The 23,688-nt window shown below is 47.8% G+C and overlaps 1 protein-coding gene across 1 annotated transcript in view; it reads left to right on the forward strand.

Moving 5' to 3' along the window:
• Positions 1-23,688, forward strand: part of LOC148451044 (uncharacterized) — a 104,499-nt gene that overhangs the window by 49,482 nt on the left and 31,329 nt on the right. Inside the window, exons 8-9 of the mRNA XM_088462346.1 lie at positions 8,851-8,988; positions 16,260-16,334. Coding sequence (XP_088318472.1) covers positions 8,851-8,988; positions 16,260-16,334 — 213 coding nt within the window. The remainder of the gene's footprint in view (positions 1-8,850; positions 8,989-16,259; positions 16,335-23,688) is intronic.

Here is a 23,688-nt window from a genome sequence, read left to right on the forward strand (position 1 = left end):
CAGCATGACCTGTGTTCCTGAGTTCCTAGTGTGAAACCTTTGCTTCAAAATTACAAGTTCATTCCATGCTACTCCAGTGCGGAGTCAGTTCCAAGTTACAAGTTCATTCCACGCTACTCCAGTGCGGAGAGCTCCAAGTTCCAAGCTACCCATTCCACTTTGCTCCACTCCGGAGTCAGATCCAAGTTCCAAGCTACCCATTCCACTCTACTCCAGTCAAGAGTCAGATCCAAGTTCCAAGTTAACCATTCCACTCTACTAAAGTCCGGAGTCAGATCCAAATTCCAAGTCCATTCCACGATACTCCAGTCCGGAGTGATATTCAAAGCCCATTCCACAATACTCCAGTCCGGAGCGATATTCCAAGCCCATTCCACGAACCTCCAGTCCGGAGTGATATTCCAAGTCAATTCCACAATACTCCAGTCCGGAGTGATATTCTAAGTCAATTCACACTGCTCCAGTCCGGAGTCAAGTTCCAAGTTCATCAGTTCAATTCACATTGCTCCAGTCCGGAGTCAAGTTCCAATTTCACCAGCTCAGTCCACATTACTAAAGTCCAGAGTCCAAGTTCAAGTTTTTCAGTCCAATCCACATTTTTCCAGTTCAGAGTCAAGTTCCAAATCCTTCAAGCTCAAACCTCATTACTCCTATCCGGAGATCCAATACCAGTTCACTTAAGTTTCTAGTCTACAGTTTATTTTCCAGGTTCAGTGATTATTGGAAGACTCTTCCCTTCAGTCTTTTCAGCTAATCTTCCTGCTGGTCCCGGTCCGGTTCTTCCAAGTCTTCTACTGGTTCCACTCCAACGTTACAAGTTTCCTGTTCCTGTCATTTATCACCAAAGGCAGTTCTCACTGCTATACTATTCCTTTGCAAATAGAACTATTTACCTCAACCATGGTTCCAGTCAAGCCGGTCTCCGCTGAATCCACTTCAACACCTGAGTCAGGTAATTCTCAGACTCCAATCGTGACAACAATGTGTCCTCGTGGTACAATATGTCGTCCCGTATGGCCAACATATCATCCGGGTACATATCGCTAAAGCTGCAGACCACCCGTACACACACAGCGGCAGCCATGGGGAGGGGGGCAGGACACGTCCATCAGGATCCGAGGGGCAGAAGCAGATGATGGCCATTCAGTGTGTATGAATGACCATCATCTGCAGATCACTCGATCTGCAGATATATCTGTATAGTGTGTACCCAGCATAAGAGTGTACCCCGCTTTATACTATATAGGCTGCAGCCTTTGCGCCAGCTCACTGCACCTTTCAGGTTATAGACATCTTGTAATGACATTGTGATGTTGTTACAAGTGCAGAGGAGCTTGAAGGAATGAACACAAACAACCATGACTATATAGCTTAGATGAGAGCATGTAGGAGTAGATGGATGCCTGTTGTAAATCAGTTCACTTACTGCAAATGCTGCATTTGTTTTACTAACTAGGGATGGGGCATTTCAAAGTTGACTAGAGATTATGGTGGGACTATTACTTAATTGTTCTCATATATGCAGTTGTATTACAATATACTATGTTGTTACATTCTCACATTAAAGTCTTCAGCTACAGAGGTCATGAGTGTCCTCCATATCAGAGCTCATATGCTAACTCGTTAGGATAATGGTACACTGGCTTTGTCACTTTTATATTTTTTTTATGTTTCTTAAATGCATTCATTGTCACGATGTCCTATTGTGATGTGCAAGATCCATATTAAGGGCATATGTGTCAGCATCCAATGAGGAGTTTGGGGGTGCTGCTAAGTAAGTTCTCCCCTTATTTCTACTGAAAGTAAGACTTGCACACATCTTCACACTTGGTATAAATTGAAATCAAGAGTGGGTGGTTGCAAGAGTAGCAAGATTTGAAGGGAGATTTGAAGGTTTCAAAAGAGGTCACTGAAGGCAGCTCTGCATGTTAGTCATTGACCTTGGCTAAGAGGTAATCTCTGCCATGGTGCTTAGTGGAATGCATCGCCAGTTCTGTGTGGATTTATACGTGGAAATTCAGTGTGGATGAATACTGCTGTGTGTTCTGTGATAGTTTCTACTGTACAGGACCCTGGAAATGCTGGGTGGACTCATACGCTATTCACTGCTGTGTGATCAGTGATAGTTTCTACTGTACAGGATCCGGGAAATGCTTGGGTGGACTCATACGCTATTCACTGCTGTGTGATCGGTGATAGTTTCTACTGTACGGGATCCTGGAAATGCTTGGGTGGACTCATACGCTATTCACTGCTGTGTGATTGGTGATAGTTTCTACTGTACGGGATCCTGGAAATGCTTGGGTGGACTTATAAGCTATTCATTGCTGTGTGTTCTGTGATAGTTTCTACTGTACGGGATCCTGGAAACGCTTGGGTGGACTCATACGCTATTCACTGCTGTGTGATTGGTGATAGTTTCTACTGTACAGGATACTGGAAATGCTGGGTGGACTCATACGCTATTCACTGCTGTGTGATTGGTGATAGTTTTATTTGTGTGAAACTGTGGAATTATCTATTTTGTGGACTTGTCCTGGAACATTACCCTCTCCAGGGACTGGCCCTATCTGGACTGCTATCAGCCAATTGCCTGTACAGTATATTTACCTCTTGTCCTTATATATTATTTATTGCTGTGGAAAAATAAACCATCACTTTGGTTTCATCTGCTCAGTGTCTGGGTGATTGAGAGAACCCTGTATCCTTACACAATGTATTTGTGAGGCGATGTTGTTGTATCCCCTATATTTCCTTCCGACGAAACCTAGGTTGAGAAGAATATTGGCAATGAATAATTACTGGACATTGGGGGTGATTCAGAGATGGATGCTGTATACACACCAGCTGCCGGTAGCAACTCCTAGTCATCCCACAAGCCCCAGATAAGAGCATTACACAGACAGGATCGATGCTCCATGGTGTGTCCTAACCAAACCACTGACAGTAGCATTTCCTAGTCACCTCCAGAGACTCCAACTGGGAACCCAGATCTACAGTATACTACAACTAGGACTTCAGGACCCATCTGCGCTAAGACGTCAATATACAGAGACGTGGGTTGCTGCCCTCTGGTATACCCACATTTGACTTTGAATTAGAATTGACCAAGTTATAGTCAACTCCAACAGCCAAGTGCAAATACATTTCCAACCTATTGCCATTATCATTATAATGGTCATTTGTTGATACTATTTACGTTATTTTGTGTGTTTTTCATGTGTATGATTCCTGTTATCCCGTTATCACACCTCTGTTGTTTTTCTTGACTGATTGTTCAGAGAAGATATTCTATACAGTATACAGATTACCTTACATCATTATTTCTGCACACCAACACCAAAACCACAATGGTTAAGATTGAGGGGTCTATTCAGCAATTATTTTTTTACATAAAAAAATAATCCCATATTCAGCAATGGGTTAATGGAGAAAATAATGCAATTATCTTCTCCATTAATTCCCATCTCGCAGAGTTCCGCACTGTAGGGATCAGCCATTGATGTCTACAGTGCTTTAACGCTTTTTGCTACTCAGCATAGCAAAAAGTGTTAAATCACTCGAAAAATATTTACTTTATATAACGCCATCTCAGAATGGTGTTATATGAAGAAAATCCTTAAATATCCCGAAAACTGCAGGGAAAGAGGGACATTTTCCCATAAGCCCCTGCAGCATCTTGTAAGTCCGCTCAGTCTCTGTTACTCGGTTTCCGGTGATCGCTGATAGGTAAGTCCACCTAGAGCCTATTAAACCTGCCGAAATAAGATTGACATGTGTATACAAGCTTAATATTAGCCTGTATTCATTTATATTTATGTGCAATTATATTTAACATTTATATACTTATAAATGTTAAATATAAAAGCACATAAATATACATGTATACCGACTAATATAAAGCCTGTATACACCACAACCAATTTGGACAGGCTGGAGATGTACTTACACTGTCGGCGGTCACTGCAAGCAGGGACGGGGACTATTCCCGAGCGCATGACTGAGCTTGCACAGAACAAACAGAAGGGATTGTTTTCGGAATCCCGATATCAATGCCTTCTGTGACATCGCAGGGACAGCGTGTTACCGCAGCCGCTGTCCATGCACAAAATATTGCTGAATAGCAGCAAGAACTTGTAATTGATAAAAACCTATGATGATGTGCCCGATAATATTCTGGGCAACATCGTATCTCTTGCTGAATAGATCCATGTGTACTGATTCTGCGCACAGCTTAATCTGTTATTGACCTTATAAATTTATTGTGAGGCTGGGCAACCTTTAGCAGCACTACCCAAACCAATAGACACCACACCTTATCATTGCGCAGGGTGACATCCCCCTTATCATTGTGATTCAAAGTATGTTTCTTGCAACTCACTATTTTTTATACCAACCGTTTATCATTTCATCTCGCCTTTGAAGCTCAATATAAATGTAATTGGATTGTGTACAGCAGTTAATTTACCTTCTTCTAAAGTATTGAAGCAATCCTTGCAGTTGACTGTCTCACAAAGATGGCTCGTTCTATCCAGGGCCGGTTTCTATGCATACGCATGGTACGCAGCTGAGTAGGGCGCCACATAGTGGAGGGCACGTCAGCTGCGACCATGCGGTCCGCGGGCAGACTGTCTCAGACACAGCTGCACCGTGCGTGTAGTGCTGACCAGACGGAGTTCGATCAGCACTACACAGTGACAAACACACAGCCGCCGGTTCCAGGCAGCAGTGTGTTTGTTTTAATTAGCAGCCAATGAGAGTTTGTCAGACTCTCATTAGCTGCTGCTGCGCCCACTGCTGGAGCCGCTCCATCTTCCGGCTCCCGCAGTGGGCAATGGGAGAGGCGTCATGACATCATATGACGTCTCTCCCATAATACCCGGGAAGACAGACGGAGGAGCGGATGGCGACGTGTGTCTACGGGGGGGGGCACTACAAGAGGGAGGGACTACTACTGGGGGCACTACAAGAGGGAGACCACTACTGGGGGTACTACAAGGGGACAACCACTACTGGAGGCACTGCAAGGGTGGGACTACTACTAATGGGGGCAATACAAGGGGGGACTACTACTAATGGGGGCAATACAAGGGGGGGACTACTGGGGGCACTACAAGGGGGCAACCACTACTGGAGGCACTGCAAGGGGGGGGGGACTACTACTAATGGGGGCAATACAAGGGTGGACTACTACTACTGGGGGGACTACTGGGGGCACTACAAGGGGGGGACTACTGGGGGCACTACAAAGGGGTACCACTACTGGGGGAACTACAAGAGCGAGGGACTACTACTGGGGACACTACAAGGGGGAGATCACTACTGGGGGCACTACAAGGGGGGACCACTACTGGGGATTATAACTGGGGGCACTTCAAGGGGGGGACTACTACTGGGGGCACTACAAGGGGGGGGGACTACTACTACTAGGGGCACTGCATAAGGGGAGGGGACTACTACTAGGGGCACTACATAGGGGGGTGGGGACTACCACAGGGCACTGCATCGAGGGACCACTGCAGGGGGCTCTATAAAAAGGGCAATACAGGGGGTACTGCATAGGGGGGAGACTACAACTGGGGCCACTATTTAAGGGGCACTGCATAAGGGTTACCACTATTGGGGGCACTGCATGGGGTGTGGCCTGCTACTGGAGGCACTATATAAGGACACATAGGGGGTACCACTACTAGGGGCACTATATAAGGGGCTTACTACTGGGGGCACAAGGGGCACTGTACAGGGGGGACCACTACTGGGGGCACTGTATAAGGGGCACTGCATAGGAGGGATCACTACTGGGGGCACTACTGGAGGCCTGCATAAGGGGGTCCTCTCCTGGGGCACAGGGGGGCACTGCATATGGGCACCACGACTGGGCTGCCCCTAATCTTTATTTTTACTTTACATTAATCCCATATGGACACGCCTCCTCCCTGGAACACTTGAGAGGGGGGGAGCCGTAGCACGCACGTTCTTCGGGCACCCTGGCTACATGCTACTCCTCTGCCAGGGCCGCCTGCATGCATTTGCCCCCCAGGCTAAAAGTTGCCAGCCAGCCCCTGACCATCAGCCTTCTTTACATCCACAGTCAAATAGAAAAACTGAAAGAACTAATGAGACTCTTAAACAATATTTACTATGATCCATCAGTTACCGTCAAGATAATTGGGTGGATTTGCATACTTTGCATTCCCTTAAATGTTTATTCCAAATGTCCTATTGTCCAAGCCAGTTCTAACCAATAGAATCAAAGAGGCTAATTGAGACTTTGAACTTTTTAGTAGACTGCTACACTTGTTTTCCATGCTTCTCTCAAACAACCAATGTTTTCTATCGAAATGGGATAAAAGCTTAGTAGACTATTTAGACCATCAATTATTGTGTTCTAAATAGGAGCCTGTCCCTGTGGAGTGTTAGAACCGAAGTGATTGCTAATGCGATCACTTCACTTCTGCTTCGGGAGCTGGCTGCACTACTGCTCATGCATGATCAGTGCCGGGAAGGGATTCTACAGAGTTGGAGCCTAACGCTATCTGAGGATGGTGTTAGTTATTAGGACCAAGCTCCAGAATGCTTCTTGTAGCATTAATGAATTTTTATTTGTGATTTCTGAATGTCACAAGACTGTCCCCTGATCTATTCTCTGCTATTTCAACATGCTGATACATACAGTATGTCGATGGCCGGATTCTTTTTTCGGAATCGGTATGATATCCCAGCTGCCGCATGGCCGGGAGTTCGAATCCCGGCAGCGGCTGCCCGACAAAACAGCAGAGCCCGGCAGCGGAAGCCCGACAGCGATGGAAATCCTGATCGTGGTAAGGTATCTACTAACCTAACCCTCCTTAGGGGTGCCTAACCTCCCCCCCTGTGCCTAACCCTAAACCCCCCTTCCCCGCTGCCTAAACCTAAGTCCCCCGGGGGGTGCCTAACCCTAAGTCCCCCCCCCGGGGGTGCCTATCCCTAACCCTCCCTGCCCCTAGCCTAACCCTAACCCTCCCGGGGGGTGCCTAACCCTAAGTCCCCCCGGGTGCCCTAAACCTAACCCTCCCCCCCGCAGCTGTCCGCTCTTGGCCCCCGGCATCCGCCTGTCTCCCGGTGTCGGGGAAATGAGCGGCGTCTAGATATAGACGCCGGTCATTTATCCCATGGCGGGATAAAGCAGCCAGGAAGCCTTCCCAATTGTATACCCTTTTTTCTATAGGTAAACTCTCACAGATTTATTCTTGCAGCAGTGCGTCTGCTGACATCACAGGGGTGGTATTTTCAAACAATTCTCTTCTTTTAAACCTTTGACTGTTGCAAGCTGCTAGAGTATTTTGCCCACAACCTTGCTCCAGCATTCTGTTTTTTGGCATTTTTTTTCTTTTTATGTCCAACATGTATCTTAGTCACAATACAATGTGACTATGATGCACCAGGAAACTGTACTGATTAATTTGATATGCAACACTTATCTGTGTGCGACTGAGTCTGTATATGAAACGGAACTTAGGTTGGAAAAAGACGCAGCCACAGCATTCGAACAGCTTTGTCTCCAGATTCCAAGACTCACTCGCACACATATATACAAGTGTTGCATATCAAATTAATTAGTGCAGTCTCCTGGTGTGTCCTATTCAAATCGTACTGCAACTAAGACGCCCAGTGCTAGCAGAGTCGCTCGTGACCTGGCGTGCCGAGGGGGGCTGTTTTGCAGTACTGCAGCCAGGGCGCTACCACTCGGCAAGCTTAGGCAGCTACCTAAGGGAGCCGGCCACTGGAGGGTGCTTTTGAGTCTGCCTAACTATGGAGGGTGCAGGGGGTGCAGTTGCTATGGGGCCTGGCGGCTTAAGGGGCCCGCCGGCCCAGCGATCGCACCCTCCATTTGCCTGGCGCCCGCTGAGATTGTCTTACCAGCGGGCACCCGGCTCCCTTTCTACTCTCTACCCAAGGATACCCAACGAAATACTGATAGGACAGTAACATCATAAGTATACAGGGATTTTCACCCTATGTGTTGTTTTCACGGCATAACTTTCCTTGTAATGCAAATATTTGACCTCTGTTTACTGTGTTGAATTCGGCATTAAATTTCATTTGATATATGAATCATTGCACTGCGTGAAGTGAAACAGTTTTTATAAGCATTCCAAGTTGAAAAACATTCAAATTTCAAAATGTGTCCGCAATTTTGGACACCAGTGTATATGCAAGTGAACAAAGCACACTTGGATAAAGCACACTAAACAGTACAAACAATAGAATTTAACTATTTTTTTATTTAGATTTTTTGATGTTGCAGCTGAATTTAAAATGTGTGGAGACACATGGCTTATATATGCATGTGAACGTCTTTACTGATGGACACAGCACAGCCAATTTACAGCAGAGTACAGCGCAGCATACAACAGTGTGCCCCCCTGTACACACTGACTAAGAGCAGCACAGCCACTTGTAAGTCTAGACACAGCAGAACCTAAACACAGCACCGTGCACCCCCTATTCACATTACACATTGACTAAGAGCAGCACGGCCTTGTGACTGAGTCTGGACACAGCAGAGCCTTTACAGTAGAGTACAGCGTAGCATACAGCAGCGTGCCTGACAGGGAAATGGCACATTCCACGGTTCCTTATATAGAATCCAAAACCTGTGAGAATCTGACGCCGCAAGGATGACGTTTTCCCTGGAAGTGGAATCCTAGTCAGGCAGGAAGACCCGAGCCGTTGCTTGGATTGCGTCAGATACCGGGAGTTTGGGTGGGTTCAAATTCCAAGCAAACCGAACCGCTCATCTGTAATAAGAACCTGACCATAATAATCTGTTATTTTACTGGCTAATCAAAACTCAACTTTTCTCCATAGGCAAATGTCCTGCATTTGTACAAGGTGTTCGGTGTCACTCTGGTCCTGGGGATCAATGTGACAGTAATAGTGACTGCAAATGGAATGAGATGTGCTGTTTTAATGGATGTCATAAACTGTGCATGAGAGTCATAGAAGGTAAGAGTACTCACTGCAGTGCCACTTACACATGTACCTTGGGTTCTTGATTTTTCTTTCAGCTTTGATCTAGATTAATTTTCATTTAGTGCTGTCTAATTCACAATTCAAATTTCCAGTGTCCTCTTACCTACTTTTTTATGACCTATGTAGAGATTTTAGGCATGTTAGAGCATTGAAGAGAGAAAAATATATTCCATAAATAATGATTCAACTATTGTTCAAATGTTAACTGTATATATGAACTTTTAAAATTCTGCCCACAGAGATGAGTAGAACTTTTAATTATACTCAGGAAGCCTGAGGTGGCATAGTCTAATTACATTAAAATGTACATTCAATTATGGTATCTAGTCAGCAGGAAAATGTATTTACCTGGACGTAATGGGTAGACAAAAGCTTTTTGTTCTTTGACCAGATTCAGATGTAGATGGTATTGGGTAGCCGCCAATCTTCCAGGAATGTATCCTGGCACCGCCGCCAAACGGCTACAGACTGTCACTCACCTGACGTCTGCAGCCAAATTACGTGCGAGGACGCAGAACCCAACCTACACATGCGCAGTTCGGGCTCTGCGCATGTGCAGTTTTCTGAACATCGATAAACAGTGTGGTAACCTGTATTACATTCCGGCCCTGAATCAGGCCCTATGTCTGCAAATAGACGATGCAACATACAGTAGTTTGAAAGGTGGTAAATTCCGCACCTCGTCAAAATTTGTGCCTAACTTTAAATTAGTCCCCTACTTGGTAAGAGATGGTACTGTATATAAGCCCTACCTCAATGCTGCGTAAGACCTACCGTCTCTGATTGATTGTAGGAAACAATGCAGCGAGACACACCAATCACCTGTATTACAAGCGTGGCAGATTACACTGTGAATGATGTAGGAATGGGAGCATAGGCGAAACTAGAGATCTGGTAATGGGTGGTCCCAGTTTTAGCAAAATGTCAGCTATTGGGAAAAAAACACCAGTGGCGACCTTCCCCATTCGGTCACCCGTTGTAAGGAGGTATGTTGTGTTACGCCGCGTGCCACCAAAAAAGGGGCATGGCCTCGTGAACAGGGGGCATGGTCACTTGAGAAGGGGGAATGGCCTCGCAGCCCAAACCCCAGTGGTCTGGTGTGTGGAAGAAGTACGGGTGAGCACTGTGCAGTTCCGGCTCCCTCACACTGTCAGGAGTGTAGTGCTGCATTTAATGCTACAGTGCAGCACCCGGCTCCTGTCACCTTGGTGTCACCCCTAGGCGGGTTTCTGGGACCCCAGTCAGTTTGAAAGTCTTTTCTTACCTATTTGGTGGTTTTTCTGCAACGGGGAACCTCTGAGGAATTTGAGCCTCACTGGGCAGCGTCTTCAGCCGGTATTCACTATTCATGTAGGAGATCACATTGTCTGGAAGATGCCTGTTTACGTAGAAATATAACACATGTCATCATCATACCCAGATAATATATACTGTCGTAACAGAAACTTTTGTGCAGGAAAAATTTGGATTTCCCTTATCAAACTTCTGTCTCTCTCCAGGCTTCCCTGTGTTACTCCAGACCCCCAATGTCTCCATCCCATGGCCCCTCTGTGTCTCTTTAACCCCAGGCCTCCATGTCTCTGTCTCCAGGCCCCCTTGTCTATCTCCATCCCCAGGACCCCCTGCGTCTCTCCATCGTAAGGCCCACCTGTGGCTCTCAGCCTTATTTCACCAGCCCCTGTGTGCATCTCTCTGCTCCATTCCCCTGACCCCAGTGTGCACCTCTCAGCCCCAGTGTGCATCACTCTGTCCCAGTGAGTCTCTCAGCCCCATTCCCCCGGTCCCAGTGTGCGTCTCTCTGCCCCAGTGTGTATCTATGACCCATTCCCCTGTCCCAGTGTGCATCTCTCAGCCCTAGTGTGAGTCTCTCTGACCCAGTGTCTCTCAGCCCCATTCCCCCAACCTCACTGTGCGTCTCTCAGCCCCGTTGCCCCCAGTGTGTGTCTCTCTGAGCCAGTGTGTCTCTAAGCCCCATTTCCCTGACCCCTGTGTGCGTCTCTCAGCCCCAGTGTGTCTCTCAACCCCATTCCCCCAGCCACAGTGTGCGTCAGCGTCACTCCACAGACGTGTCACCCTAGCCCTGTTAACTCCAACCCCCCCGGCCCTTTGCAGTCAGCTCCAACCTCCCCCCAGCCCCCTGTGCAGTCAGCTCCAATCCCCCACAGCCCTCTGCAGTCAGCTCCAACAATAGCCCCCAGCCCACTGTGCAGTAAGCTCCAATCCCCCCTCCCCCTCAGCCCTGTGCGGTCAGCTCCAATTGCCCCCCAGCCCTGTGCAGTTAGCTCCAACCTTCCTCCCCAGCCCCCTGTGCAGTCAGCTCCAATTCCCCCCCTCAGCACTGTGCACAGCTCCAATCCCCCCTCCCCCCTCAGCACTGTGCACAGCTCCAATCCCCCCCTCAGCACTGTGCACAGCTCCAATTCCCCCTCCCCCCTCAGCACTATGCACAGCTCCAATCCTCACCCCACCCCCATCCCTGCAGTCACTGCCAGCACTTACCTGCTGCTCCTTTGCTTTGCTGCTTGTGAGAAGAGCTGCTGCTGGGCATGTGCAGCAGCTCCCCCGGTGGCTTTTTTTTTTTTTTAAAGCAAACTGGGCTAATGGGTGGTCCTGTGCACCCCTGGACCACCCCCCAGTTTTGCCTATGAATGGGAGATACTTCCTCTCCATCTTCTATCTCTACTAAAGTAATGCTGTCATTCATCGCATTCCTAAGCAGTAAATGGCAGGTGTCGCATTGTGCTGCTCTTGCAGTAACTAGAGATTCTCGAGAGGTAGAGGAGGTGAATTGGAGTTCAGAAGGTGACTCTGCTAAACTGAGATCAGGATGTCATCTTGTCCTGATGCCTTCAGTGTGGAGCAGTTCCTGGGAACAAAGGATAGGACTGCGACTGTTGCTATTAACCTGGATTACTGGGTGTGTGATGCAATGTACTGATGTCAGTTGCAAGCTTAGCTGTTATGATGACATTGGTCAAGTTATAACAAGGACTTTGGAATGCAGTGTTAAATTTAGCATGTTCTGACATCACAGTGTATAAATTACTTCTATTTAGAAAGGAGGGTGATTCATCATAAAATACATTTTAGGCCTGATTCAGAGGTGGACACAGACGCAGTGACAGCTGCTTCTTTTGCCAGATGTCTGTCTGCGACTTTATGCAAATGCATTCCCTGGTGTACATCCTTCATATGAATGTGCAAGGACTGAGACACCCACTTTGTGCATCTATAGAAGCTGTAATACCGCCTGGAGTATCTTTAGACACTACCATTGGTCGCACCATCAACACTTGAATCAGCCTTATGATAGTTATAGATTTTCCATACAAGCATAGCCTCCAATGTGAACAACTGTCTGCGGGCCTGATTCAGAGATGGACGGATTTACACAGCCGCACCCAAGCGCCTGTGCAAATCCGTCCATCTCAGATGCAAATACAGAAGAAGTTTTCAAGCACCTCTTTGTTGCATTTACGACACCATCACTGCAACAGACGTGGCAAGCTGGGATCTCCTTCGCGACCAATGGTTGGTGCTTTGGTCAGGCTGCTGGAGCTGAAACCTCCCACAACCTGGCCGGTGCGTGCCAGGAATCTGCGTCCGCCGACTGTTATGTACTAGGGCCCTGATTCCAGAGGTGGACACAATGTCTGTGTTTGCTCGATTGAAAATCTTTACAGAACATGCGTTACACTAAATCTATGCTGTTGCATACCAGACAGCTGGCAATAGGAACGGCGAGGGAAAATCATGGACATACCTGGGTGGTGACTGGAAGGTGGCCTGAAGTGAACACAGAAAGAGACTCTCAATGGGTGTGTTATTCTCAGACACAGAGCCACAGAGGTCATGTTCATACAAATTTCAGAAAGAGACGCTGTGCATGCCATAAGCTAATGCAAGGGACGATGGCGAAGTTGCACCAATCACGAGCAGTGAAAGTGGGAGTCCTGGGGCTTGCACAGTCCGATGCACCCTAGTACACAAGGAGAAGGCTGAAACTAGCATTTGCATATTATCACCAATGTGACTCTGCAAATAGTTGTAATCACAGTTGCAATAGCGTACACCTCTGATTCAGGCACTGAATAGCTGAATACTGGGTCTCTGGGCCTGATTCGCACACAATCCTTACGCAAATTGCAATGTTTACATAGCTGAGTAATTATTTGCAACTGTGCATTTGCAACTTTTTCAGAAAACCCCCTAGGATGCATGCGTTACAGTGTACGCACAAAGGAACTGCTGCAACTGATTCAGACAGTAACAGAAAGATGTTGGAAAAGTGATGGGCATTCCTGGGCAGTTACTAGGAGGTGGCTAGTAGTGCACGCAAATAAGGGCTTTCAGTTGGCATATTATTGGAGTGTCGTGGACGTGTCAATGCAAGCGGCTATGTTCCCAGGCGCTCAACCACTCACATAGGATACCATACTTAACGGAGAAACTGCACCTGCCATAGAGCTGATGCAAGTTTCGATGTTGTGGCTGGTGGTGGCTTATAAGTATGCACCTATCTGTATTACAGTGTGGACCTGCGCTTAGAGTGGGCGTCTCCATTCTTGCACATTCGACCACCCGGGTGTAAACATAGGAAGTAGTTTGTCGGCCTTTACAGTAAGGCAAACAGCAATACACGCTGCTGCATGCCTTTTTCCGTGCTACTCAGAATTAGGCTCTCTGGCTCCAGCTGCAGCCGTAAGTATTGACATTATTACATGAACAGCTTTTCTTTGTAACTATTTAATGTGCCACATTATCTCTCAGCTGCTGTGGTCAGAGGCAGCTTCCAATAATTGTACTTGAAGGGATTGATTTTGAGTGAACAGGAAAAATGGGCATCCTCTCTGCTTGAGTAGCAAGTGTGCTCAGGGCTGTCTCTACCTACAGGCTAAATGGGCAGTTGCCCAAGAGCCCCAGGATTCCAAGGGCCTGTGGTCGATAGCACCCCCATCACACAGCTGCCACTGCTGCTAGTCCTGCATGAGGAAGAGGCAGAGGCGGATACCGGCTCAGGGAGGGGAACTAGCAGCGTTGCAGCCGGTGCATTGCACCGGGGCCCGCTGTGGTGCAGGGGCCCATAACCTCTGCTGCACCTCCCATAGGGGCCCATAACCTCTGCTGTATCCCCTGGGCCCCAAGTGTAGGGCAGACCGCAGTGAGAGCGGTCTGCCCTACACAGTTTACAAACTGTTTGTTTGTTATAGCAGCCAATGAGAGTCACACAGACTCTCATTGGCTGTTGCGTCGTCCACGGAGGGAGCCGGCTGGAGCTCACACATGAGCTCCTCCTTCTGGCTCCCCCCGCAGAGGTGATGAGAGAGACATCATGATGTCTCTCCCATCCCATAGTGCAGAGCTAGAGCGGGCCCGGAGGAGTGGACAGCGGCGGTCGTCGGCAGTAGCGGGGACCAGGTAAGTTGCTTTGTGTGTGTGTGGGGGGGGGGGCACGGGGACTCGCAGAGCATGGGGGGGCACTACTGGGGGCACTATATAGGGGGGCCACTACTGGGAGCACTGTATGGGGATGGTGGCCGCTACTGGGGGAATTGTATAGGGGGAGGCGCTACTAGGGGCACTGTATAAGGGGGCCACTACTGGGGGCACTGTATAGGGAGGGTGGCCACTACTGGGGGCACTGTATGGGAGGGACTACTACTGGGGGCACTGCATAGGGGGGGATTACTACTGGCAGCATGGCATAGGGGTATTACTACTGGGGCCACTGCATAGGGGGGACTACTACTGGGGTCACTGCATAGGGGGGAATACTACTGGGGCCACTGCATAGGGGGACTACTACTGGGGGCAATGCATAGGGGGACAACTACTGGGGGCAATGCATAGGGGGCTACTACTGGGGAGGGGCAATGCATAAGGGGATTACTACTTGGGGCAATGCATAGGGGGGCTACTACTGGGGCCACTGCATAGGGGGGACTACTACTGGTGCCACTGCATAGGGGGGACTACTACTGGGGCCACTGCATAGGGGGGATTACTACTGGGGCCACTGCATAGGGGGGACTACAACTAGGGGCACTGCATAGGGGGGCCACTTCTGGGGCACTTTATAAGGGGCACGGAATAGGAAATTTGTTGTACTGTACATGTTCAGATTGTGACTTGTGTAAATGACTTCTATTTTTCTGCCGATAGCCAACACCCCCTCCCTCCCCCGGCACAACCTCCACCGATAGCATCCCATCCCTGGCAGAGGAGTGTTTAATAGGGGCCCCAGTGTATTGCTTTGCCCAAGGGGCCGGCACTGCTGTTAAGACAACCCTGAGTGTGCTCGCTTTCTGACTGGAATATATGACTCTTACCACCAAAATGCGACTGTGTAGCTCCCAGGGCTTCCTTAATGTGGGCCTGATTCAGAGGAGGATTTAATGCCGATGTTTTCACATTGGCCAATGTTTTGTTTTTTTTTACTGTCTGAGTCGCACTGCTCAGGTGCCGCAATGGCTTTATTATGGCAGTCGTACAGTAAATTTGGACACATAGGTTGCTCAGAGGATCGATGGTGCAACCAATGTCTTTGTATGCAAGCAGTGGATCAGAGATGCAGCGGATGGGCGTCTCGGTACAAATCCCAGTGATTGCATATCTTCATAGTCCCGCTGCATACAAAGACGCAGCAGCGACAGGATTTGGGCCCACTTCTGAATCAGGCCCTGTGTTACGAATACATATCACCTTCACTAATGTTATAAAATCGAAAACCTCTCTCATAAGGCAGAAACAATCCCCTATCTTACGTACACAAGAATAAAAAATGAAAATAGTTCTGTGCCCGGCAAATGAAGAAAGCACCAATCCGTGTGAAAAAGATATTAGCCAGCAGGCTATCACATGAGTAATAGATCTAGATCTGGCAACCATGGTCCGGATTCAGAGTTTTGCTCAAAGTAAACCCCATGACCATCGGGCTTGCGAGGAGACCCTTGTAGTAGGAAGCTCTCTCACTGACATCACTGGAAATTAAAGGCCTTGTAAAAATATAATTAATATACTGTATCTTGGTATTTTAAAACTTTTACAGATTTGTAATATGGGAATTGAATCACACTAGTAAAATATTTAATGCAGAGATTAGAAACTGAACACTTACTAACTTTGGAGTTCCAGTAATCTTAGGGCAGAAATAAGCACCCTCCGAGACTACATCATCTATTACTGCCTACAGCTATATGCCATAAAATATACATCACATGACATTATGCTTTTTTCTTTTCCAGATCCTCTTATTTTCCCCAAACCTCCTTACTTTGAACCATTTCAACCTCCGGTTAATCCGAAAATTCCTTTTCCAGGTAATCTATACAATAGACCTCTTCCTTCTGTACCTCCTCAACCTGACTTACTGGATGCCAAATTAAAAATAAATGATGTGGTTATGCAATCAAAAGAACAGTATAAAAAGTCATGTAGGGGTATATTTGCTAAGGTGCAGGTACTTAGAAGTGGAGTTGTTGCCCATACTGGTGGTGACACTGTACTGGGGGTAGGAGGAGCCTGCACCAGGGAGGTGAGGAACTGGACGGCTGCTATATGTATTGTGCGGGGAGAGGGAGGAATCCATATGTATGCTGAGGGTGGAGGGGTCGTATGGGACAGCTACCATGTACTGGGGGAAGAACGGGTTGCTGCTTGCCGGCTGCAATATAAATGATAATAAAATAATATATTAATAAAATATATATATATAATTATATATATATATATATATATATATATATATAATGTTTGCCTCATTAAGGGAGTGCTGCCTTACCCGCATGTGCAGAATGGGTCTGCGAGCCCACATGCAAGCTGGCAGCAGACTGTCAGTGATTGACTGTCTGCTGCCATTTGTGGGCGGGTAGGGGGCGGCGATGGCTGTCGCCGCCGTTGCTGGAGAGGGAAGAAGCCAGGATCTCCGCCGGGTGATGGTGATTTCCTAGCCTCCTCCTCTAAACTGCAGCAGCCGGCTGCGGGACAACATGGGTCACCGCAGCCGGCCGATGTTACGCAGATTATCCAATGCTGCATTGGACAACGCAGGTGGGATAAGTACTGCACAGCAGGTGTGATGCCTCCTGCTGCATTACCATATCTGCAAGGATCACAATTGCAAAGCTGCATGAGTGCATACATCATATATCTATAGCCTGTGTGCTGCTTTGCAATTGCGATCCTTGCAGAATCAGGCCCTATATCTATCTATTTATCTATCGGTATGTAGTCAGGAAGCCGACGGTCGAAATGCTGACCGCCGGCTTTCCAACTGCACAATCCCGACAGGGGACTAATGATAGGCATCAAAATCCTGACGCCTATCATTATCCCTAAGCCGGGAGCCCGATGCGTGGCATACCGAACGAAGGTAAGCTGGGCGGCGGGCATGGACAGCCGCGCAGGGTGGGGGAGGGTTAGGTTAGGGGCTCCCAGGGGGGGAATGTGGGCTAGGCAACCCCCCGGGAGGGTTAGGGTTTGTCTAAGGGAAGGGGGGATTAGAGTAATGGTGGGTACACACTACACGATATGCTCCCCTGAGCGATATCGTGTAGTGTTGTCCCCGGCAGGCTGTGCTCAATGTCGTTCATGACATTGAGCACAGCCGCTGAACGATATCATTAACGATATCGTTCAGCGCCGGGCTCTCTCCCCCATTCCCTGACATGCAGCAACCTGACGAGATTGTCAGGTTGGCCTGCATGTCAGCCCGATGAACGATAATGACGAACGACCCGCGGGAACGCGCGTCGTCGTTATCGTTCATCTTTTTGGAGTTAAAAATGGACGATAAAGTGGACGACTGAACGATAACGATATAGTTATCGTTCAGTCGTCCACTTTATCGCCCAGTGTGTACGCACCTTTAGGCATCCTCGAGGGGGGAGGTTATGGTTAGACAACCCCCCTGGGAGGGTTAGGTTTAGGGTGTCGGGTCCAAAATATGATCTGGAGAAAAATCCCACTGGTGACAATTGCAGAAATTGTAATTTCAGTAAACTGTGAAAAGTTAGAGAAAACATAGATTCCTCCATATTTTTCACTGCACTTAAATATGGAGAAAACATAAATATCACATTTTCCAGCTGTTATGCTGGTAAAATGAGATAATTATGTTTATTAAATATCCACCTAAATTCTTACTATGCATTAAACTGTACTATCAGTGGTACCTTGTCCCAAACACCTCTATAGTCCTTATTGCTAAAGAGTCTGTGGATTGGAAGGCATTTTGTTATAGGTGTGTGCTCCTGCTCTAAAATACCTTCCATTTGGAAATGTTATTGGAAAACAAGTCCCAGACAACCTCTCCTAGGGGCCTATTCATGATGTTAATTATCGGGGTCCGAACTGACCCAGATAATTTACACCCTAATTCGCCGCGGCCACCGGAGCAATTCATCATTGCTCTGGCGCGGTGGCAGCTGATATGAAATCAGCTGCCCCCGCGAGCGGCTTCATTGCTCCTTTTCGGAGCAGTAACGGCGGTGCGCATGCGTGACCTACAAGTCACGCATGCGCACAAGAGCCCCGACGTCCGGCGGAAGGAGTCGGACAGGGGTAGAAGGATCCGAAAGGATCCCTTCTCGCAAGCCGGCCCCTCTTCCCATAGGGAAGAGCGGGCAGCGAAGAACAAGCGGGGGTATTCGCCATCTGAAGATAGCGAATGCCTCCGCAGTCAAGCTCCGAAAATATAATATTATTGGAGCTTGATGAATCCTGTCCCCATACTAGTGTCCGCAAACGGAAGGTAAGTAGGAGATATCTGTGATATCTCCTGCTTCACCTTCTTAATGAATGGCCCGAATACTTAATTGTCACAATTGCAGGTGAAAATGTGCTTTTTCACCTGCTTTTGTCAAAATTAATTGATGATGAATAGGCCCCCTACTCACTATTAGCATGTGGCATTCCAGGCACATCCAAACATTGCTGGGAACTTATTACACATATTTTAAGTGCCACTAAATGCCAAATGGCACTATATAGGAAAAACCTGGATATCACTCATTGTAGTCTATTATGAAGTTTATGATAAGGTATATACTTCAGTATTTTCCATAATACCTTCAATAAATTTGCTACAATACGGACCCCTCATGCTTTTCCTCTCTTGTCACCTCACCCTCCCTTCCCTTTATTTGCTTTTCTTTACCTCTATTGCCCTCTTTAATCTCCCCAAAGATATGTAGGTTTTATATATTATCATATCCTGGACGGGATGTACTAAACTGAAAATGCGGTAAAACCCCTCCAAAAATTCAGTTTTCTGGGGTTTTAACGCATTTCCCATATTCTTCGTCACAGTGGGTAAGACCATCTTTAGATGACATTACCCAATAGAAGCCTATGGGCTTCTTATCGGGATGCCCTCTGAGAGGAATCCAATTGGATCACACCCAGCTCCCGCCGCGGCGAGCACGTCATCCTGCGCATGTACAGAAGGATGCCAGAAGGACTTCTGGGTGTTAGCCTCGGATAGAGGGAGTTCCGGGTTTATCTTAAGTACATACCGTGGTAATCAACCCTGGTATGTACTCGATAAGAGACGGGATGTACTACCCCCTATGTGTGTTTACTTATGTACAGTGGCGTAACTAGGGCAGGGAGAGCAGGGCACGTGCCCTGGGCGCCGCCAACCACGGTACCGGCCTGCCTTAGATAGCCAGTGTAGCGCTGACCGCAGTGAGTACGGTCCGGGCTACACATTTACTCAGGACCGGTGCTAGGTTTACCTGCGACCAGCGCCGGTCCTGTGCTGCACACACAGCCGAGCCCCTTCCCTCCCCCTGAGTGCTTACCCAATAGCGCTAGGCGGAGGGTGGGAGGTGGGCTCCGGCTGGTGTATTTACACACACATCGTCGCCAGCATGGCGGCGATGTGTGTGTTAACCAGCCAGCAGCCAATGAGAGTCAGACAGACTCTCATTGGCTGCTGCACACACATCGCCGCCGTCTGACGTCTATGTGTGTGTTAATCAGTAGCCAATGAGAGTCAGACAGACTCTCATTGGCTGCTGCGCCCACTGCAAGAGCCGGGCTGGAGCTCACTCATGAGCTCCTTCTTCCGGCTCCTGCAGTGGGTAATGGGAGAGACATCATGATGTCTCTTCCATAATGCAGAGCACCTCAGCCCGGGAGGACTACGGTGGCGCGGACGGCGGCGGGAGCAGGAGCCGGGGCCGAAGCGGAGATTAAGGTAAGTGGTATTTATTTTACTTTTTTAAACTCGTGTGTTGTCTATTGGGGCACTGCATCAGGGGGGAACTCTACTGGGAACTAGTACTGGGGGGGACTGCTACTGGGGGCACTGCATCAGGGGGGACCACCACTACTGGGGGCACTACTGGGGAGGGGACCACTGCTGGGGTACTGCATCGGGAGAGGACCACTACTGGGGGCACTACTGGGGAGGGGACTACAACTGGAGTACTGCATTGGGGGGGCACTACTGGGGAGGGGACTATTACTGGGGTACTGCATTGGGGGAGTGGACCACTACTTGGGGCACTACTGGGGGGGCTACTCCTGGGGGCACTACATGCGTGGGACTATTGGGGGCACTGAATAGGGAGGACCACTACAGGGGGCACTGGATAGGGGGGATCACCAATGGGGGCCTGTATAAGGGGGAACACTACTGGGGGCACTGTATAAGGGGCACTGGAGAGGGGGGATCACTACTGGGGGCCTGCATAAGGGGGACCACTCCTGGGGGCACTGTATATGGGGTACTGGATAGGGGGGATCACTGATGGGGGCCTGTATAAGGGGAACACTACTGGGGCACTGTATAAGGGGCAATACTACTGGGGCACTGTACAAGGGGCACTGGCGAGGGGGGATCACTACTGGGAGTCTGCATAAGGGGGATCACTACTGGGGGCACTGCATAGGGGGGACCACTACCGGGGGCACTGCAAAGGGTGGACCACTACTGTACATGGGACACTGCATAAGGGGGACCACTACTGGGGGCCTGCATAAGGGAGACCACTACTGGGGGCACTGTATAAGGGGGACCACTACTGGGTGTACTGTATAAGGAGCACTACTGAGGGCCTGCATAATAGGGATCACTACTGGGGACATTGCATAAGGGGAGCCGCTACTTGGGGCACTGCATTAAGGTGCATATGGAATGGTAAGGAATGCTCAGAGTGATGAGAGAGTTGTAAGTTGCCACACCCATTGTCACCACGCCCATTTTACACCGTGGGGGGGGCCCCCATTTTTTAATTTGCCCTGGGCTCCATATACCCTCGTTACGCCACTGCTTAAGTATCAGAATACCGAACCCACAATACTGTACAGTTGAATATTCAATGACATACCACATTTCAATTAATATTTCTGTTTGGTATAATTTCTCTGCTTGGAATTTTATTTCCTTCTTCCCTTCTGTACATCCTCCTTTTATATATTTGATAACACCCCCCACCCCACCTCCCCAACCAAAAAAAAAATGCAATCAGCTAACATTTCCAAGGTGGCCCCTTCAATTAAATCACACTTCTGTAGGTAGTTTTTGGTAAATAGTATAGAGAAAAAAGGAAATACAATATAGGGGGAAATTCAGAGGCGAATTCACGGCAAATTCAAATTTCGAATTACATTTGTAATTCAATTCCAAACTCACATTTCTTTTTCAGAGTAAATTTGCCTGTTTTTGTTCGCACCCCCCTGAGCAGGTGAAAAGGTCGGGAAAATCTTTATTTTAAGGTAAAAATGTCAGGACTTGCTTCAGAACCCCTTGGATACCCCCTAATGACTAATTAGGCATTTTAAATTTTTCAATTAGCTTAATGAGCCAATAATTACATGTCATTTTTGGGGTAAAAACAAATGGCCTCAAATTACCCAAAAATAAGCTTTTAAGATAAATAATGCACCCCATATTTAATGATTATTTATTTCAACATTTTTAAGTCACCTCAAATTACCCTAAAAGCAACTTTTTTTTGCTTTTATTCCTTTGTAATTAAACAAAGTTCTACAGCTTTATATATTATTTCACTCTTTAAAAAATGCACAAATCAGCCATTTGACACCTTTTAAATGCATACAGTGCTTTCCTTATGACCACTAACAGTCTTCTGTATGATTCTGATAATTAATTTGGGGTCCAGGAAGCCCTCCCCACTTCATCATGCAATTTTACCTGTTCGCTTTTTGTAGAAAATTCGCACACTCACTGCGAGTAGTGCGAAGTGGTATTTCTAATTGAATTGTTCGTATCTCTGGTGCGCGCATGAAGAAGTGTGCAAATTTAAGGTGAAGTATGCGAATTCAACGCCTTTTGCAAACTCGCACCTAATTGAATTCCCCCATAGTGTAACATGAGAAGAGATACACATAGTGTGAATACACTCATATAAATTATGCTCAAATGAGACTTTCATCATAATTCTCACTACAATCTCTGCAAGGTGGATGTGCGGTCAGTATCTTTCTCATCACTGAGTGTTTATTACAGAAGGTAATTCAATACCCCATTCGGAATCGGTATGAAATACTGCCGGCCATGTGGCCGGCGGTTCGATTCCCGGCAGCGGTAGCCCAACACTGGAACAGATCCCGGCAGCGGCAGCCCGACAGCGCTGGAAATTCCGATCGTCATAAGGTAAGTAATGAACCTACCTAACTCTCCTTAGGGGTGCCTAGCCCTAACTTCCCCCCCAAGTGCCTAACCCTAATCCCCCCTGTAAGTGCCTAACCCTAACCCCCCCCTTCCCCGCTGCTAAACCTAAGTCCTGCGGGGGGTGCCTAACCCTAAATCCCCCCGGGGGTGCCTAACTCTAACTCTCCCTCCCCCTAGCCTGACCCTAACCCTCCCGGGGGGATGCCTGACCCTGAGTCCACCCCGGGTGCACTAAACCTAACCCCCCCCCCCCCCCGCGCGGCTGTCCACTCGCGGCGCCCGGCATCCCTTCGATCGGGATGCCGGGCACCGGTCTCCCGGGGTCAGGGAAATGAGTGGCGTCTACATCTAGACGCTGGTCATTTCACACTTGCCGGGATATGACAGTCGGGAAGTCAGCTGTCGGTATAATGTCAGCCGGCTTCCCGATTGCATCCCCCCCATTCTCTATTCAACCATAAATAAGAAAATTATGTTGTGATGTTCATTCCTAGCATCAAGAAATGATTATCACACTAAGATGGTCCATCAATGGAATTTAAAAAAAAAAATTACCCAAAGTTCCAGAGACAAACAAAAAATTATTGTATGGGGTAGATATATCTAAAACTTCTATAAAATACCCATGTGGTACTAGTAAAAAAATAAAAATTAAAACTCTTCACCTATAGCAGCCATTTTCTCCTTAAAGCTGAATCTATAGCTTGTAAGCTTGCAAGCAGGGCCATCTTACCTCTTTGTCTGTCTATTATTACCTAGTATTTTTTTTACTACTTATTTGTTTCTACTTGTATAGTACAACGGAATATGCTGGTGTTATAAAAGGAACGGCTAATAAATTAAATGTTTAATAGTATTCCGATGTATACAGGACTTCAACTGTAGGTAGTAGGGACTCATCACTACTGGGGGTTTATAGGCTGACTGGACACTAACCAAGCCTCTTCAGATGTTATCATATTATTAGGGATGTGCGCCGGACCATTTTTGCCGGATTTGGTTCTAATTCATCATCCGGCTTTGGATTTGGA

The sequence above is a fragment of the Taudactylus pleione genome, unplaced genomic scaffold, assembly GCF_031769625.1.
Source record: "Taudactylus pleione unplaced genomic scaffold, aTauple2 ptg001191l, whole genome shotgun sequence".
NCBI lineage: Eukaryota > Metazoa > Chordata > Amphibia > Anura > Myobatrachidae > Taudactylus > Taudactylus pleione.